Here is a 13,540-nt window from a genome sequence, read left to right on the forward strand (position 1 = left end):
ATACAAAAGAGCAAAAGGGGGAAGAAAAAGAGTTATCTCCCAACGACAGTTTTAGTTTTGCAAGTTACAACCGAAGCAGTTTTTCAAGCTCAATCTCGTTGGATGATCGAAGAGCTCTAACAACCAATATATAGGCTGATTCAGCTGGAGTGGAGGAGTGAGATCAAGAAGAGAGGGTCATTTTCTGTGTGAGGAAATCAAAGTTGTAAGGTGAGCTCTCGAGTTTGAGCGTTTGATTTCTTCAGTGATTCTTTGTTTAATTCTTGAGCGATTGTAGCAAGATACTTCGATTGTGTTTGGGTATTGAATAAATTGATTGATAGCTTCTCCGCGGACGTAGGTCTTACGACCGAACCACGTAATTGTGTGTGTTCTTCCATTGCGTTTTATTTTCGATCTTGGTTACTATTTTGGCTGGATTTCTGCGTTGGTTATCTGCTGGTTTTCTAACATCTCTCATTTTCTTTATAAAAATGAATTGCATATACTCCTTCCGTCTTATAAGAGTATGCATTTGTGACACAGATTATAATGCACAATTGGTAAAATAGAGAGAGGTAGAAAGAAAAAGTAATTAAAGTATTGCTAGTTGAGAATGAGTTTCACCTCATTAGAACTAAAAGAGTTTCTGAAATTAAAAAGTGCATACTCGTGACAAACTAAAATGGAAAATGTGCATACTCTTGAGGGACGGAGAAAATATAGTTTTTCATATTTATATCCTTCGTACTTAAAAGGTTTTAAATATGAATACTAACATATCATTTATTTATTATGAATGACAAATTGCATTGAGAACAACCAAATGGATCGGTGGCAGCTTTGGAAAAATTGAATAATTATATCTTGTAATAGAATAGTACTCCCTCCATTCTAAGGAAGATGATTCATTTCTTGGTTGACACGAGATTTTATGCAGATTTATTTTATGTATTAGGTGGAGAGAATAGTAATAAATAAAAATAAAGTAGAGATAAAATGAGTTTCTATTTTCAGTAATGAGTCATCTTGGTTGAGACAAACTAAAAAAGGAAAGTCGGTCATCTTCTGTAGAACAAAGAGGGTACTAGTTTTAATTAATACACGCTATGTATCTCTAACACAAATACGACTGTTGTCTACAATAATCTCGATACTATAAGATGACAAAATTTAACACAAGATGTTGTCCACGTAAAATAACGTTTCTTGCCCAACCTGACTAATGACATTCTGACGTGAATCAAACATTAATCTTTTATCCCGTCAAACTTTATTGGTGTTATACATATTTGGAGTCAAACTTTATTGGTTTTATACATATTTGGACTCAATTCAACATAATATCTCCATTATAGGGCATGGAAGAGGCATAAAATGAAGTTGGAACATAATTGGGAGTCAAAGACGTACTTTGGAAGAAGTCATAATTTTCCTCTCGACTAGGTGGAAATGTGTCTAGAAGTCATTCGACCAGAGTGACTATCAAACTTCCACGTCAGAGAGTTCCACTCGACTAAGTGGAAATATGTTCAAAATCTACTTGACATTTTTTCATCAGTTTTAAGTGGCGTTTTTGGGATCACTTTGGGACATCCTTTGACACACGAAAATTATCAGATAGAGGAGGAAGAGAGGAAGGAGATTGAAGGTTCAATCATTCAATTTCCATCATACCATAGGAGATTTGCTACCATCTACACATCAATTTCATGAGTTATGCGGTTCTTCTTTGTTATTTGTGTGTAGCTAAACCTCTTACGATGCTCCTAATTTGTGAAATGTGAATTATTTATGGATTCTATGTTTAGTGTATGATCTTTATCTACAATGCTTTTACTTTGAATCGTAATTCCTGCCAGTTTTGTTATTCAATTAATGTTCTAACCAAAGTCTCTTTTAACTTAGTTATTAGGAAGGAACGTAGGCTAATAATTCAAGTTTTATATGATGCCCAATATATGATTCTTAGATTAGTTTATTTCTATGTCATTGCAATAATCTTTGGATTTTTACTATGCCTCGTAGGAATACTCAATTAATTTTGTAGATGAATTCATCTGAATTAGAAGTTGAATTAGAGCTTACTATGCATATATAGGAATGATAATCCACTAATTGTAAATTTGATCTTAGTATTCAGCAAGGTTAAATTTAAATATATTGAACATATTCAGTGTGAATAGAATGAACGAGATTGTTTCAACTTTTATTAAATTAATATTTAATTTATAGTTTAATTGATTCATTAAGTTGATTGACACTTCACGCAGGACTTGAGTATATTAGAAGCAATATTCTCTATCTCATCATTTTCTTGTGTTTTTATATTATTTTTTCACCTATTTAAAAATTTCTAAATATACTTGCTTTTGAATTAAATAACTATTTCCTCTTATGGGACGAGTATATATATGGCAAATCTGGCCAATAATGAAGCTCGCCACGTGTGGTATTGAATTCGCAAATACATAGAAGTAGAAGGACTGAATCGAAAGAAGAGGTGGGCGTATATGAATCACAAATCTCAACTTTAATTTCTCCTCTCCCAAAACCCTCAAGAAAAGACTTTTCCTTCGCCCGCTCTTTTCTAGGGTTCTTTCGCGCTCCTCACTCTCAACTAATCCCATGGCCGCCGCCGTTCCGCCTCCCGCAGATCGTATCCTTTTCTTCTCTTTCTTTTGCTCCACTTTGATTTCAATACCTTTCTTCTCTGCATAAACTCATGTTTTTTAATTTTTAGTTGCTGTAGATCTGAGCGTCTTGTATCTGAGATCCCCGTCGTTAATTCTGTGCTGATTTTGTTTTCTCCGTGTTTCTGATTCTCCCTTGGTGATTTACTTGTTTGATTTTCTATGCGAGTTGCGCCATAGCTTCAAATATTGAGTCTTTCTGTATTAAATTATTTTACGTGTGAAAATGTATTCCTTTACTTCTCTCTGCTATAGAGGCTGCAGATTTATTGCAGAAATTGTCATTGGAATCGCAACCAAAGACTATCGAAATTCCTGATGCCACTAAGAAGGTCTCGAATTGGTTTGCGTTATCTTTTGTTAAATTCGTTATTTGTAGTATACTGGCTAACTTTGTTCTTTATTGGTGAATCCCTTTGCTGCCCAGCAGCCATCAGTTGATTCCGGGAACGTGGCTAATGGGATACAAATGGAGCGATCTATCACCCCTCAAATTCCAGATTTTATGGATCCTACGGTGTGCTACTATCCGTCACCTGCTTACTATTATACTCGTAAGTTTTTTTTTGAGATTTGCAAAATACTACTGTTTTATTTGCTGAAATTCTCATGTACATTTTGACTTGGTAGATCCTACTTTTTCAGTGCCTTATCTTAATTTTCTGATTTTTACCTATCCATTTGTATTTAGCCTTTGAGGGCAATGAATGGGAAGATTACTCACGATACCTGAGCCCAGATGGAGTGGAGCTGACTCCGGTAAGCATTGTGTTCAAAATGCCTGTTTTGGGCACAAATCTATTTTACTGATTCATTACAATCTAACCTTTTTAGGATTTGCTTATAACTCTTCGTTGGTTTGCAGGGAGCTTATGGGGAGATGTATCATGGTTATGGCTATCCTCCTTATGGGCCATATTCACCAGCTGTTTCCCCCATTCCAACATTGTCTCACGATGGTCAACTGTATAGCCCTCAACAGTATCAGTACCCAACTCCTTATTTCCAGCCATTGCCACCCACAAATGGTCCGTACCCCTCTGGTGCAAAAGGTGACATAGCCACCTCTGGGGGTGCTGATCAAGTGCCTTTGCCGGTGGATTCTTCTAATTCAAAATCTAATGGTGTTGCCGGTGGTGTGGCCACAAAGGGAAACAATGGTACAGCGATGGCAAGACCAGCATACCAAAATTCATCTTTCAATGCGAATGGCTCATATGGAAGAGGTGCTTTGCCTGGGGGAATTCCATCCTCTGGTTATCAAAACCCAAGATATGGTTTTGATGGTTTACATTCACCTGTCCCATGGTTAGAGACTCCATATTTTTCAGATGCACAACAAAGGCCTATAACTAGTTCATCAATGACCTCTGCAGTTGGGAATGGAAATAGTGTTCCTTCATCCAGGAATCAGAATTATCAGCCTCACCTGATGGTAATGAGTTGCTTTTTTCATGGCTATTTTGGTTAGTGCACACAAAACATTTTTTCTTGTGAGTTTTAATTATTTACCAACAGTAAGTATGTATATTTGTGTTGGATATCTTGTTCTTAATAATTATAGAATATTTTTATTGCATGCTATAATTGAACAACTAATCAATTAAAAAGTTATATTTTTCTTGTTAAAGTGCAAATCAAAGTCCATCGCACTTGTTTTGTGCCTTGATGGTTTTGTCTAACTGGTTTATATGTTCCTTTTTTAGGGCTCGAATCACCCAAGGCCAATGTCATTGATGAACAATGCTAATGGATACATTAATAGAATGTATCCAAACAAGTTATATAGTCAATATGGAAATGCATACAGATCTGGAGTGGGCTATGGTTCGAATGCTTATGACACACGGTCGGGTGGAAGTGGCTGGGTGGCTGTTGATAGCAAGTACAAGCCTAGGGGAAGAGGAAATGGATATTATGGGTATGGTAATGAGAATATTGATGGCCTCAATGAATTGAACAGGGGCCCAAGAACCAAGAGCACGAAGAACACAAAGGGATTTACACCCGTAGCTTTGGCTGTCAAAGGTCAAAATATTCCCTTGGCTGAAACAGCTGATAATGAAAAGTCAAGCGTGGTTCCTGATCGAGAACAATACAACAGATCAGACTTCCCTGAGACCTACTCTGATGCCAAATTCTTCATTATCAAATCATACAGTGAGGATGATGTCCACAAGAGCATCAAGTACAATATTTGGGCTAGCACACCAAACGGTAACAAAAAGCTGGATGCTGCCTACCAGAGTGCTCAACAAAAACCTGGAAGCTGCCCTATTTTCCTTTTCTTCTCCGTAAGGCATTATTTAACTCAAAGATGTTTTACTTTTTTTTGGTAATGTTTGATCTGTATATTAATTATGAATTCTCTTTGATGGTTAGGTTAATACCAGTGGTCAGTTTGTTGGTGTTGCTGAGATGGTTGGTCCTGTTGACTTCAACAAGAATGTGGAGTACTGGCAGCAAGACAAATGGATTGGTTGTTTTCCAGTCAAGTGGCACATTGTGAAGGATGTACCGAACAGTTTGTTGAAGCATATTACCCTCGAGAATAATGAGAACAAACCCGTGACTAACAGCAGGGACACCCAGGAGGTATATATATCCTTGCATCCCTTTACTTTTCTGTTTTATAGGTTGTGCTGCTATTATTGCAGTGGTTTTTTAATTAGGAGTATGATGTTGTTGCAGGTTAAACTTGATCAGGGGCTCGAGGTGCTCAAAATTTTTAAGGATCACGTAAGCAAGCAGTGCATCTTGGATGATTTTGATTTCTACGAAGATAGACAGAAGAAAATCCTGGAGAAGAAAGCCAAGCAACAGCATTACCACAAACAGGTGAGTTTGGTACTCTAACTTCTGGATCAGTGCTTCCCTATTTACGCATTTCTGGAAGATTAATAACAATAGTTTGCAGACTCAAGTGTGGGAAGGCAAACCAACTGAATTGAAGAACAAGGAGAATAAGGAATGTGCGAATGCTCAAGTGGAGAAAGAAAGTGTAACGGCCGGTGTGGCGAATGGGAATGGGGATGTTACAGAAAGCATCACTCTTACAAAGTCTAGTGACGCAAAACCTGCTGTTACTATTCCTGAGAGCGAAGTGGTTGCTAATGGGTGCTAGCTTGGGTTGTCGGAATACTCTCTAGTAGGAGAATGAGTGCAGAAGCAACAGATGTGTTATTCAGCAAAGCAAGCCGCTCCGATTTTCTTGTCCTTGATGGCTCTTTTTTTTTTTTGTTTGAGGAAGGTATAATGTTTCTTTTTCTTGGTTGTCAGTTTTTGTTTTTATTTCTATTTTTTCTTTTTAATATCTGATCTTGTTTCATAGCGCTCTAATTTAAGCGGTTTTTGATAGTCGTTCTCATATGATAATTGTGCTTTTTATCTGTTAGATTCATAACTGTGTTTTCTTATATTTATTCGAAATGTAATTCGACTCAATTGCTACTAAAAAGAATATGGTCTAGCTAATAAAAACTAAGTCCGGAGGAATTGGATGGAATAAAATAGATAAAGAATGTGCAAGAAAAACTTGGTTTGGAGGTATTGGAAGGAAGAAAATAGTTGAAGAATGTGTAAGAAGCCAGAAACTTTGGCCGAATGGAGCAAGTTCGATGATATTCATGGGAATGCTCGTAAGGTGTTCCTCGAGGAAAAAAAATTACAGAGATGACAATATATACGGAATTGTTCTAAACTATCCGAAATTCTCATGTGGCACTAAGTTGAGCATCCGCAATAGTGGATGTCACGGCGGACGTCAGCTATTGTGTTGTTTGAGGCGGATGCAGACGTCGACGGCGGACGAGTAGTCATCTGTTGGTGTACGCGGACGTCCGTTGAGACATCCGCTATTGCGGTGACACGGCGGTGTCCAAGTTTTCAATTTTTTTTGAACTCTGGTTGAACTTCATTTCATTCGCACCACTTGTTTAAATCATTATTTTTTTTATTTAATGAAATTATTATTGCACTTTCTCCGTCCGTATTTGTGTCGAAATTTTAATTCCGTAAATTGTTTAATTTGGTGAATTTTTATTATTGTCCTTGTCCGTTGTGATGTCCTTGGGGATATCCGCGTGCGGTGGGATGTCCTTACGACGTGGCATGAGGTGTTTTTGGGGTGTCTACGGGTGGTACATTTGTTCCTATTGTGGATGCTCTAACTACATCAGATGCAATGGCGAGGCCTGTTTGCTTGAACACTAACCGACAATTATTTCATAGGCCAGAAAGCACCAGAAAGTAAGGCCAAGAGCCCTTCAACGTTGGACAATGCCAACGATTTTCAAGAGCCCTATGCGCGAATAAGAATAACTAATTCAATTGGTGACGTGCAATCTAAAAATTGATAGTTTAGCAATGATCTAATCGCAAAAATTATACTTACTCCTAGTAAGTAAAATATATTGTCGAAATCAATTTAAAATATTTAATAATGGTCTATACCAATAATATTTAATAATTTGAGTTTGATGCAGAAATTATGATTTTGAGATTGAATTTGATATGAAGGGAGTGAGATTTTAGAAATAGAGCGATAGTATTACTATTAACAATCCGAATAAAATGTTCCTGTGATTCAGTCCAGATCGAAAGTAAACTCAGTTGAATCCAATGGAGGAATTCCCGGAGGAGCTTCGTACGCCGCCGGTAGCTCTTTCCTGCCTCATCGGCTGCCCCGACGTCCATCCCCTTATTACTGCGCACCTCCACTCCCAGCAGCCCCCAATCAATGCCATCGCATTGCCCGATTTCTCTAACATCTCTATCATCCCTCCGAAGAAGCCCTCCAGAGACACTTCAGATCCCCCAGCCGGCATCATAAAGCGCGATTGGTTCTCCAAGCATCGCACCAGGATTCCCGCCGTCGTCGCTGCCATTTTTTCCTCGCGCGATGTCTCCGGCGATCCCGCTCAGTGGCAACAACTTTGCTCCGACCTTGACAGACTCAAGTACATCCCCTCTAATTTCTATCTTACACTCTGTGTAATTGGTGCTGAATTCCTTTGCTGCTTCCTTCGCAGGGCGTCGATCCGTGGCAGGAACATCAAATTGGTGGTTCTGGTTGTCACTAAGTGGAATGATAAAGGTCTGTGAGTTTTCGGACGTGTCGGATTGCTGATTTCATCAATTGTCTGTATGCTTATGTTCGATTGATGAGCTCAATTACTTTTGATCAGAATATGAATGTTTTGGGGCTATGTTTGTGCCTGCCGTAGAAACAATGATTGTAGTCCTAAGTTATACATTTGGGATATATACTGCAGAAATATGGCTTTGCAATGGTGTTGGTCTTACCTGAGGATTTTCAAATTCTCAAATGAAACATTGTAAAAGGAGAAGATATTGTATAGAGAAGAGAACAGGAGTCATACTATACATCTTTCTTTGGTGTTCTGTGTTAGTTATACAGATAATTTGGATTATATTTCCTGAATAATGTCTGAATGAACAGAATTTGAGATCCTTACAATTTATACTATGCACTAGCTATTTTATACAATAAATAAATTTACATCTTAGTTATTTTGTTCAGCTCTCGGATCTGATACCTATAAGTCAGACTTCTTGCATTTAATGCTCTTCTGCACTGTGTGCGTCTGTTTGAATGAGCTTGAGGAAAAAATGTGTCAGTATTAGATGTTTTGGTCTCCTTAGCGTCCTCCTTTTCTTTTCGTTGGAATGGAGAGGTGGGATGTGTTTTATTTAACTCACGATCTGTAAATTCTGTTGCAGATAACACAAGTGAAGAACGTATACTTGCCTTGAGAAAACGCGCAGAAATAGATTCAAAAAATCTGATCATTTTTGTACCGGATCATGAACCAGAGCTTCAACAATGTCTTAGCAGGCAGGTCCCTTTAATTGTGCCCCTATTAAAGTTTTTGGTTTGACGACCATAATATATTCATACTCCCTCCGTCCACAAAAATAGACAAAGTTGTAAATGACACGGGTTTTAATGCATAATTGGTAAAGTAAGAGAGAGGGAGGGAAAATGTGGTGGAAGTAGTGTTAATGGATTGTGGGGTCCACATTTAGAATGATGTGTATGGTTAGTATTGGTTTAAAACTTTCCATTTTTCGAATTAGTCTAATTTTGGTGGACGACCCTAAATGGTAAACCTTGTCTATTTTTTTTGTGGACGGAGGGAGTAATAAGTTTTCATTCTATTTGAAACCTCGGTAATGCTAAACCTACGGAATTGTATGTGCTTGAACCAAATTCCTGTTCTCTCTTCAAATATCTCAAATTTGTAAAGCCTAGTAGCTACTTCTTTCAGGCTTTGGACTGTGTTGGGAGAACTGGCTAACGCATATTATAGGGACGAAGGTCGAAGAGTAAGATCACGCCTTGAAAAGAAAAATTACACCTCAATGGAGCTAAATGTTCGGTACTGTTTCAAGGTAAGGCCGTTCTGTTATTGTGGTTCTCTTTTGAATCTGTTTTAAGAGTTACAGGATTCTCGTGATATCTTTACATTTGAAGTATATGAATTAATATATTGGGAATATACACCATTATTTCCTTCACACATGTTGGTTTTTAGTACCTTTACCTTATACAATTATCCATGCTTTAGTCATCTTAAACATATTGAATCGTCTTTTTGCTAGTGTCCTTGTCTTAAATTTGTAATCAATACTTACTAATGAATTTTCTGTTCCTCTTTCTTATGCAATCTAAACCTTATCAACCTCTAGGTTGCTATATATGCAGAATTTAGAAGGGACTGGCTCGAAGCTCTCAAGTTATATGAGGATGCATATCATGCATTGCGGGAGGTACTTCTTTGATCACGGCTACAGAGTCAAGTTTGATTTATGCCGCTTATAGAGGCTCAGTTGTGGTTTAAGAACCTTTTACTGTATATCTGAAGTAAATTATTGTTGTCTGAGTTGCTAGTACTGGAATTTCTAAAATCACTTAAGATTCTTGTCATCTTTTAAACCAGATAAATAATGTCTGTGATAACTTAAATGCTCTATTATGTATATGCTTTCTTTATGCAGTTATTCTCCCATTATTTATTTTTGTTCTAATTATTTATTGACTGTTATGCTTATTATTTTTAACTCAGATGGTTGGAACATCAACTAGAATGCCTCCAATCCAACGCCTGGTTGAGATCAAGGCAGTTGCCGAACAACTGCATTTTAAAATGTCAACGATATTGCTGCATGGCGGAAAAGTTCTTGAAGCAATTACATGGTTCCGTCAGCACACTGCTAATTATAGAAAACTTGTAGGAGCACCAGAAGTTATATTTCTTCATTGGGAATGGTTAAGCAGACAGTACATGGTATTTGCTCAACTGTTGGAGACAAGCTCACCCAATGCTCTGCTTGTTCCAAGTACGGCCTCTGTTGCGGAAGAAAAACCAACGGAATGGGAATTCCATCCAGCTTACTACTATCAGGTCACTCCATAACTGAGATAAAAAAAAAAGTACTTATTCAATGATGAGTTTTCACCTTGTATCTAGTCAGATGAGTTCTAACTGTCAATTTATTCATATCTCCTTTTCGTAGTTGGCAGCTAGTTACCTCAAGGAAAAGAATACATGTCTGGAATTTGCACTATCTATGTCCATAGATGTTGGTGCATTTGATGGCAGTGCAGAGTCTGTTGTGGCTTCTGCGTATCTTGGGCAGTATTCCAGGTTGCTTGAGCATGAAGATGCCTTCATAATGCAGCCGTGAGTTTTTCTGGCCAATTAATCTATTTTTCTATCTACATGCTAGAAGAGGTCTAGAGAATAGAGATTGTAGTAGTATAATGCATAATTGAAGTATAACATCTGAGTCAATTTGAAATGCAGTTTGACGGATATGGAATATTCCCATTATGCACTTGCAGAAGGGAAACGATTCAAGGATTCCTTTGAAATCATTGCCCTCCTAAAGAAATCGTTTGAAGCATACAGTAGCTCAAAAGCTGAAAGAACAGCTGCCTATTGTGGACTGCAGATGGCTAGAGAATACTTTTCCCTAAATGACTTCAGTAATGCCAAGCAAATCTTTGACAGTGTAGCAAATCTTTACCGACGTGAAGGCTGGCTATTGTCATTGTGGGAAGTCTTGGGGTACTTACGAGAGTGCTCAAAGGGTATGAGTTCAGCCAAAGACTTCATAGAATATTCACTTGAAATGGCTTCTTTGCCTGAAACAACCGGTTCTTCGGAGTCGTTCTCTAAGGACTGTGGTCCAGCAGGGCCTGCAACTCCTTCACAGAGAGAAAAGATACACAAGGAAGCATTTGAGGTTGCCAGAGGTGAGTCAGAACTTAATTCCGACGAACAGAACAGTGCTATTAAAGTAAAAAGTGATCATCCCATTTATCTTGAGATTGATCTTATTAGTCCATTAAGGGTGACTCTCCTAGCTCTAGTTGCCTTTCATCAGCCAATGGTTAAGCCTGGTGGTCAATCTCTCATCACTATATCACTTCGATCCCAATTGCCGATAAATGTTGAGATTGATCAGTTGGAGGTGCAATTCAATCAATCAGAGTGTAATTTTGTTATTACAAATGGTCAGAAGCCACAGATAAGTTCAATCGACATTGTACAACCGGGTCACAGGGTTGAGACAGCTCCTGATCTGGTGCTTGCAACAAACAAATGGTTACGACTGACTTATGATATAAAATCTGGTAAGTTGAAAAAAGATATCACGTGCTTCAATATTTTTGTTTTCTAGTTTACACAAAGTGTGAGTGTAAAATATTCCTGCTTGAATATTGATGTTGTCATTCATATGATGCCCTTCATGCTTCTAAATTAGATATTATCGTGAATTTTATGCAGATCTGAGTGGAAAACTTGAATGCATACATGTAATTGCTAGAATAGGACCAAACTTCACAATATGCTGCAGAGCTGAAAGTCCTGCATTGATGAATGATTCACCACTTTGGAAATTTGAGAACCGGCTGGAAACTATTCCCATCAAGGATCCAGGTCTGGCATTATCTGGACAGAAGGCTATACAAGTTGAAGAACCAGAGCCACAAGTGGATTTGATTTTAGATTCGTCTGGCCCTGCATTGGTTGGAGAAAGCTTTATTTTACCCGTGAGAGTTGCCTCCAGAGGACATGCAGTGCATTCAGGTGAATTAAAAATTAATCTTGTAGATACAAGAGGTGGTGGTCTTCTTAGTCCAAGGGGAGAAGAATCGTTCTCATCTGACAATATCCATGTTGAGCTTGTTGATATCTCCTGTGATGCACCTCAAGATAAGTCTGGAGCTCCTTCCGACAAAATTCAGAAAATTCAGCCATCTTTTGGATTAATATCTGTCCCATCCTTGGATATGGGGGAGTCATGGTCGTGCAAACTGAAAATTAAGTGGAACCATCCTAAGCCTATTATGCTTTATGTCTCATTAGGATACCTCCCTCAGAGTGATGAACCTAGTTTGCAGAAAGTGCATGTCCACAAAAGCTTGCAGATTGAAGGGAAAATTGCTGTTGCAATCAGCCATCGGTATATGCTTCCTTTTAGGCAGGATCCTCTTTTGCTGTCGAAGCTCAAGTCAGTTACAGAGACTGATCAAACACCCTACCTTGCTTTAAATGAAAAAACATTGCTTGTAATCAGCGTTAAGAATAGTTCAGAGGTTCCCCTGAGATTGCTATCTATGTCCATTGAGACGGAAGAGAAAAGTGTTGCTTGCACTATACAACCTCAGCAGGAAGAGTTCAGGGAAGCCGTAGTCAATATGCCAGGGGAAGAGTTCAAGAAGGTTTTCACCATCATTCCTAAAGTGAATTCGACTAAGCTGAAGATTGGTACTGTGAGTCTGAGATGGGAAAGGGATTCTAACGACACTTCATCTCAAGTTACAAAATATAGACTTCCTGACGTGAACGTGGAGCTACCTCTGTTGGCTGTGAGTGTAGAATGTCCACCTCATGCCTTTCTTGGAAACCCTTTTCTGTATTCAGTGAAGATTCTCAATCAGACGGAGATGCTTCAAGAGATCAAATGCTCGATATCAGACTCACAGAGCTTCGTCCTATCGGGCCCCCACAGTGATACAATGCTTGTCCTGCCGAGATCAGCCCAGGTTCTCACGTACTTGCTTGTACCCTTGGGATTAGGGTCGCTACAGCTTCCTAGAGTTACTGTAGCCTCTGTGAGATATTCTGCTGGTCTGCTGCCATCCACTGCGTCGTTGCTTGTCTTCGTCTACCCAACCAAGCCCCATGTTGATCTCAAGCCGCCCGGTGAGGCTTGAACCCAGTCGTCTCTCCAACTCCTTCGGTAACACCAAACCTGGCTGAAGTCCTATTCAAAGTCACATGGCGCGTTAAAATACCGTTTTTGTTTCTTTTTTTTTTTTGTAATTACCAAGGTTATTCATCGGCGGGTTCAATAACTATTCCCCGCTTTTTTCTTTTAATTTTTTGTTAAGCGGTGTATTCAACTCAGATGGGACTAGAGAAGTTCATATTGTTCGAGTATAATGCATACATGGGCCACAATTTGATCAATTTTATGGTGTTGTTGCACTCTTCATGAAGTAGGTCCCATGAATCAATAATATATACACACATAAAAATTATTCAAAACGTAAATTTATAAGTAGTAATTGAGCTCGGGCCGGCTATCAAAGAATGTTGAAATAATTTGGAAATATTTGTGACAAAATGATGGCTGTAATTGGAATTGGTGTTTAAAATAATTAACTTATATAGTGTCGTGTTGAAGAATAAAATTCGATAAATAGGAGTACTCCAGAAAGAGCAATGAAATCGAAATAGGGATAGTTTTGTCTTGGTTGAATTGCAAATCTGGCCAATAATGAAACACGCCACGTGTGATATTGAATTCACAAATACATAGAAGTAGAAGGA

At 38.3% G+C, this 13,540-nt stretch overlaps 2 protein-coding genes across 2 annotated transcripts; both read left to right on the plus strand.

Moving 5' to 3' along the window:
• The first annotated feature begins 2,483 nt into the window (after positions 1-2,483).
• Positions 2,484-6,039, plus strand: LOC125213457 (YTH domain-containing protein ECT4-like). Its single transcript, XM_048114017.1, has 9 exons — positions 2,484-2,638; positions 2,928-3,004; positions 3,103-3,226; positions 3,364-3,431; positions 3,538-4,107; positions 4,379-4,966; positions 5,055-5,267; positions 5,364-5,510; positions 5,590-6,039. The coding sequence occupies exons 1-9, from the start codon at positions 2,608-2,610 to the stop codon at positions 5,794-5,796; spliced, it is 2,025 nt and encodes a 674-aa protein (XP_047969974.1). The 5' UTR covers positions 2,484-2,607; the 3' UTR covers positions 5,797-6,039.
• Positions 6,040-7,183: 1,144 nt separating this feature from the next.
• LOC125215498 (trafficking protein particle complex subunit 11-like) lies at positions 7,184-13,177 on the plus strand. Its single transcript, XM_048116929.1, has 9 exons — positions 7,184-7,630; positions 7,703-7,767; positions 8,415-8,529; positions 8,963-9,086; positions 9,384-9,464; positions 9,761-10,099; positions 10,212-10,378; positions 10,502-11,334; positions 11,489-13,177. The coding sequence occupies exons 1-9, from the start codon at positions 7,293-7,295 to the stop codon at positions 12,919-12,921; spliced, it is 3,495 nt and encodes a 1,164-aa protein (XP_047972886.1). The 5' UTR covers positions 7,184-7,292; the 3' UTR covers positions 12,922-13,177.
• The last annotated feature ends 363 nt before the right edge of the window (positions 13,178-13,540 follow it).

This window comes from Salvia hispanica, chromosome 3 (assembly GCF_023119035.1).
Source record: "Salvia hispanica cultivar TCC Black 2014 chromosome 3, UniMelb_Shisp_WGS_1.0, whole genome shotgun sequence".
NCBI lineage: Eukaryota > Viridiplantae > Streptophyta > Magnoliopsida > Lamiales > Lamiaceae > Salvia > Salvia hispanica.

What these genes read in the sequence shown, in the direction of transcription:
- LOC125213457 (XM_048114017.1), top strand. Translation starts at nt 2,608, where the DNA reads ATGGCCGCCGCCGTTCCGCCTCCCGCAGATC. An exon ending in CGTTCCGCCTCCCGCAGATC is followed by an intron (nt 2,639 to 2,927) that starts GTATCCTTTTCT and finishes TCTCTGCTATAG; the next exon opens with AGGCTGCAGATTTATTGCAG. An exon ending in CTATTTTCCTTTTCTTCTCC is followed by an intron (nt 4,967 to 5,054) that starts GTAAGGCATTAT and finishes TTTGATGGTTAG; the next exon opens with GTTAATACCAGTGGTCAGTT.
- LOC125215498 (XM_048116929.1), top strand. Translation starts at nt 7,293, where the DNA reads ATGGAGGAATTCCCGGAGGAGCTTCGTACGCCGCCGGTAGCTCTTTCC. An exon ending in TCCGACCTTGACAGACTCAA is followed by an intron (nt 7,631 to 7,702) that starts GTACATCCCCTC and finishes CTTCCTTCGCAG; the next exon opens with GGCGTCGATCCGTGGCAGGA. An exon ending in GACTTATGATATAAAATCTG is followed by an intron (nt 11,335 to 11,488) that starts GTAAGTTGAAAA and finishes AATTTTATGCAG; the next exon opens with ATCTGAGTGGAAAACTTGAA.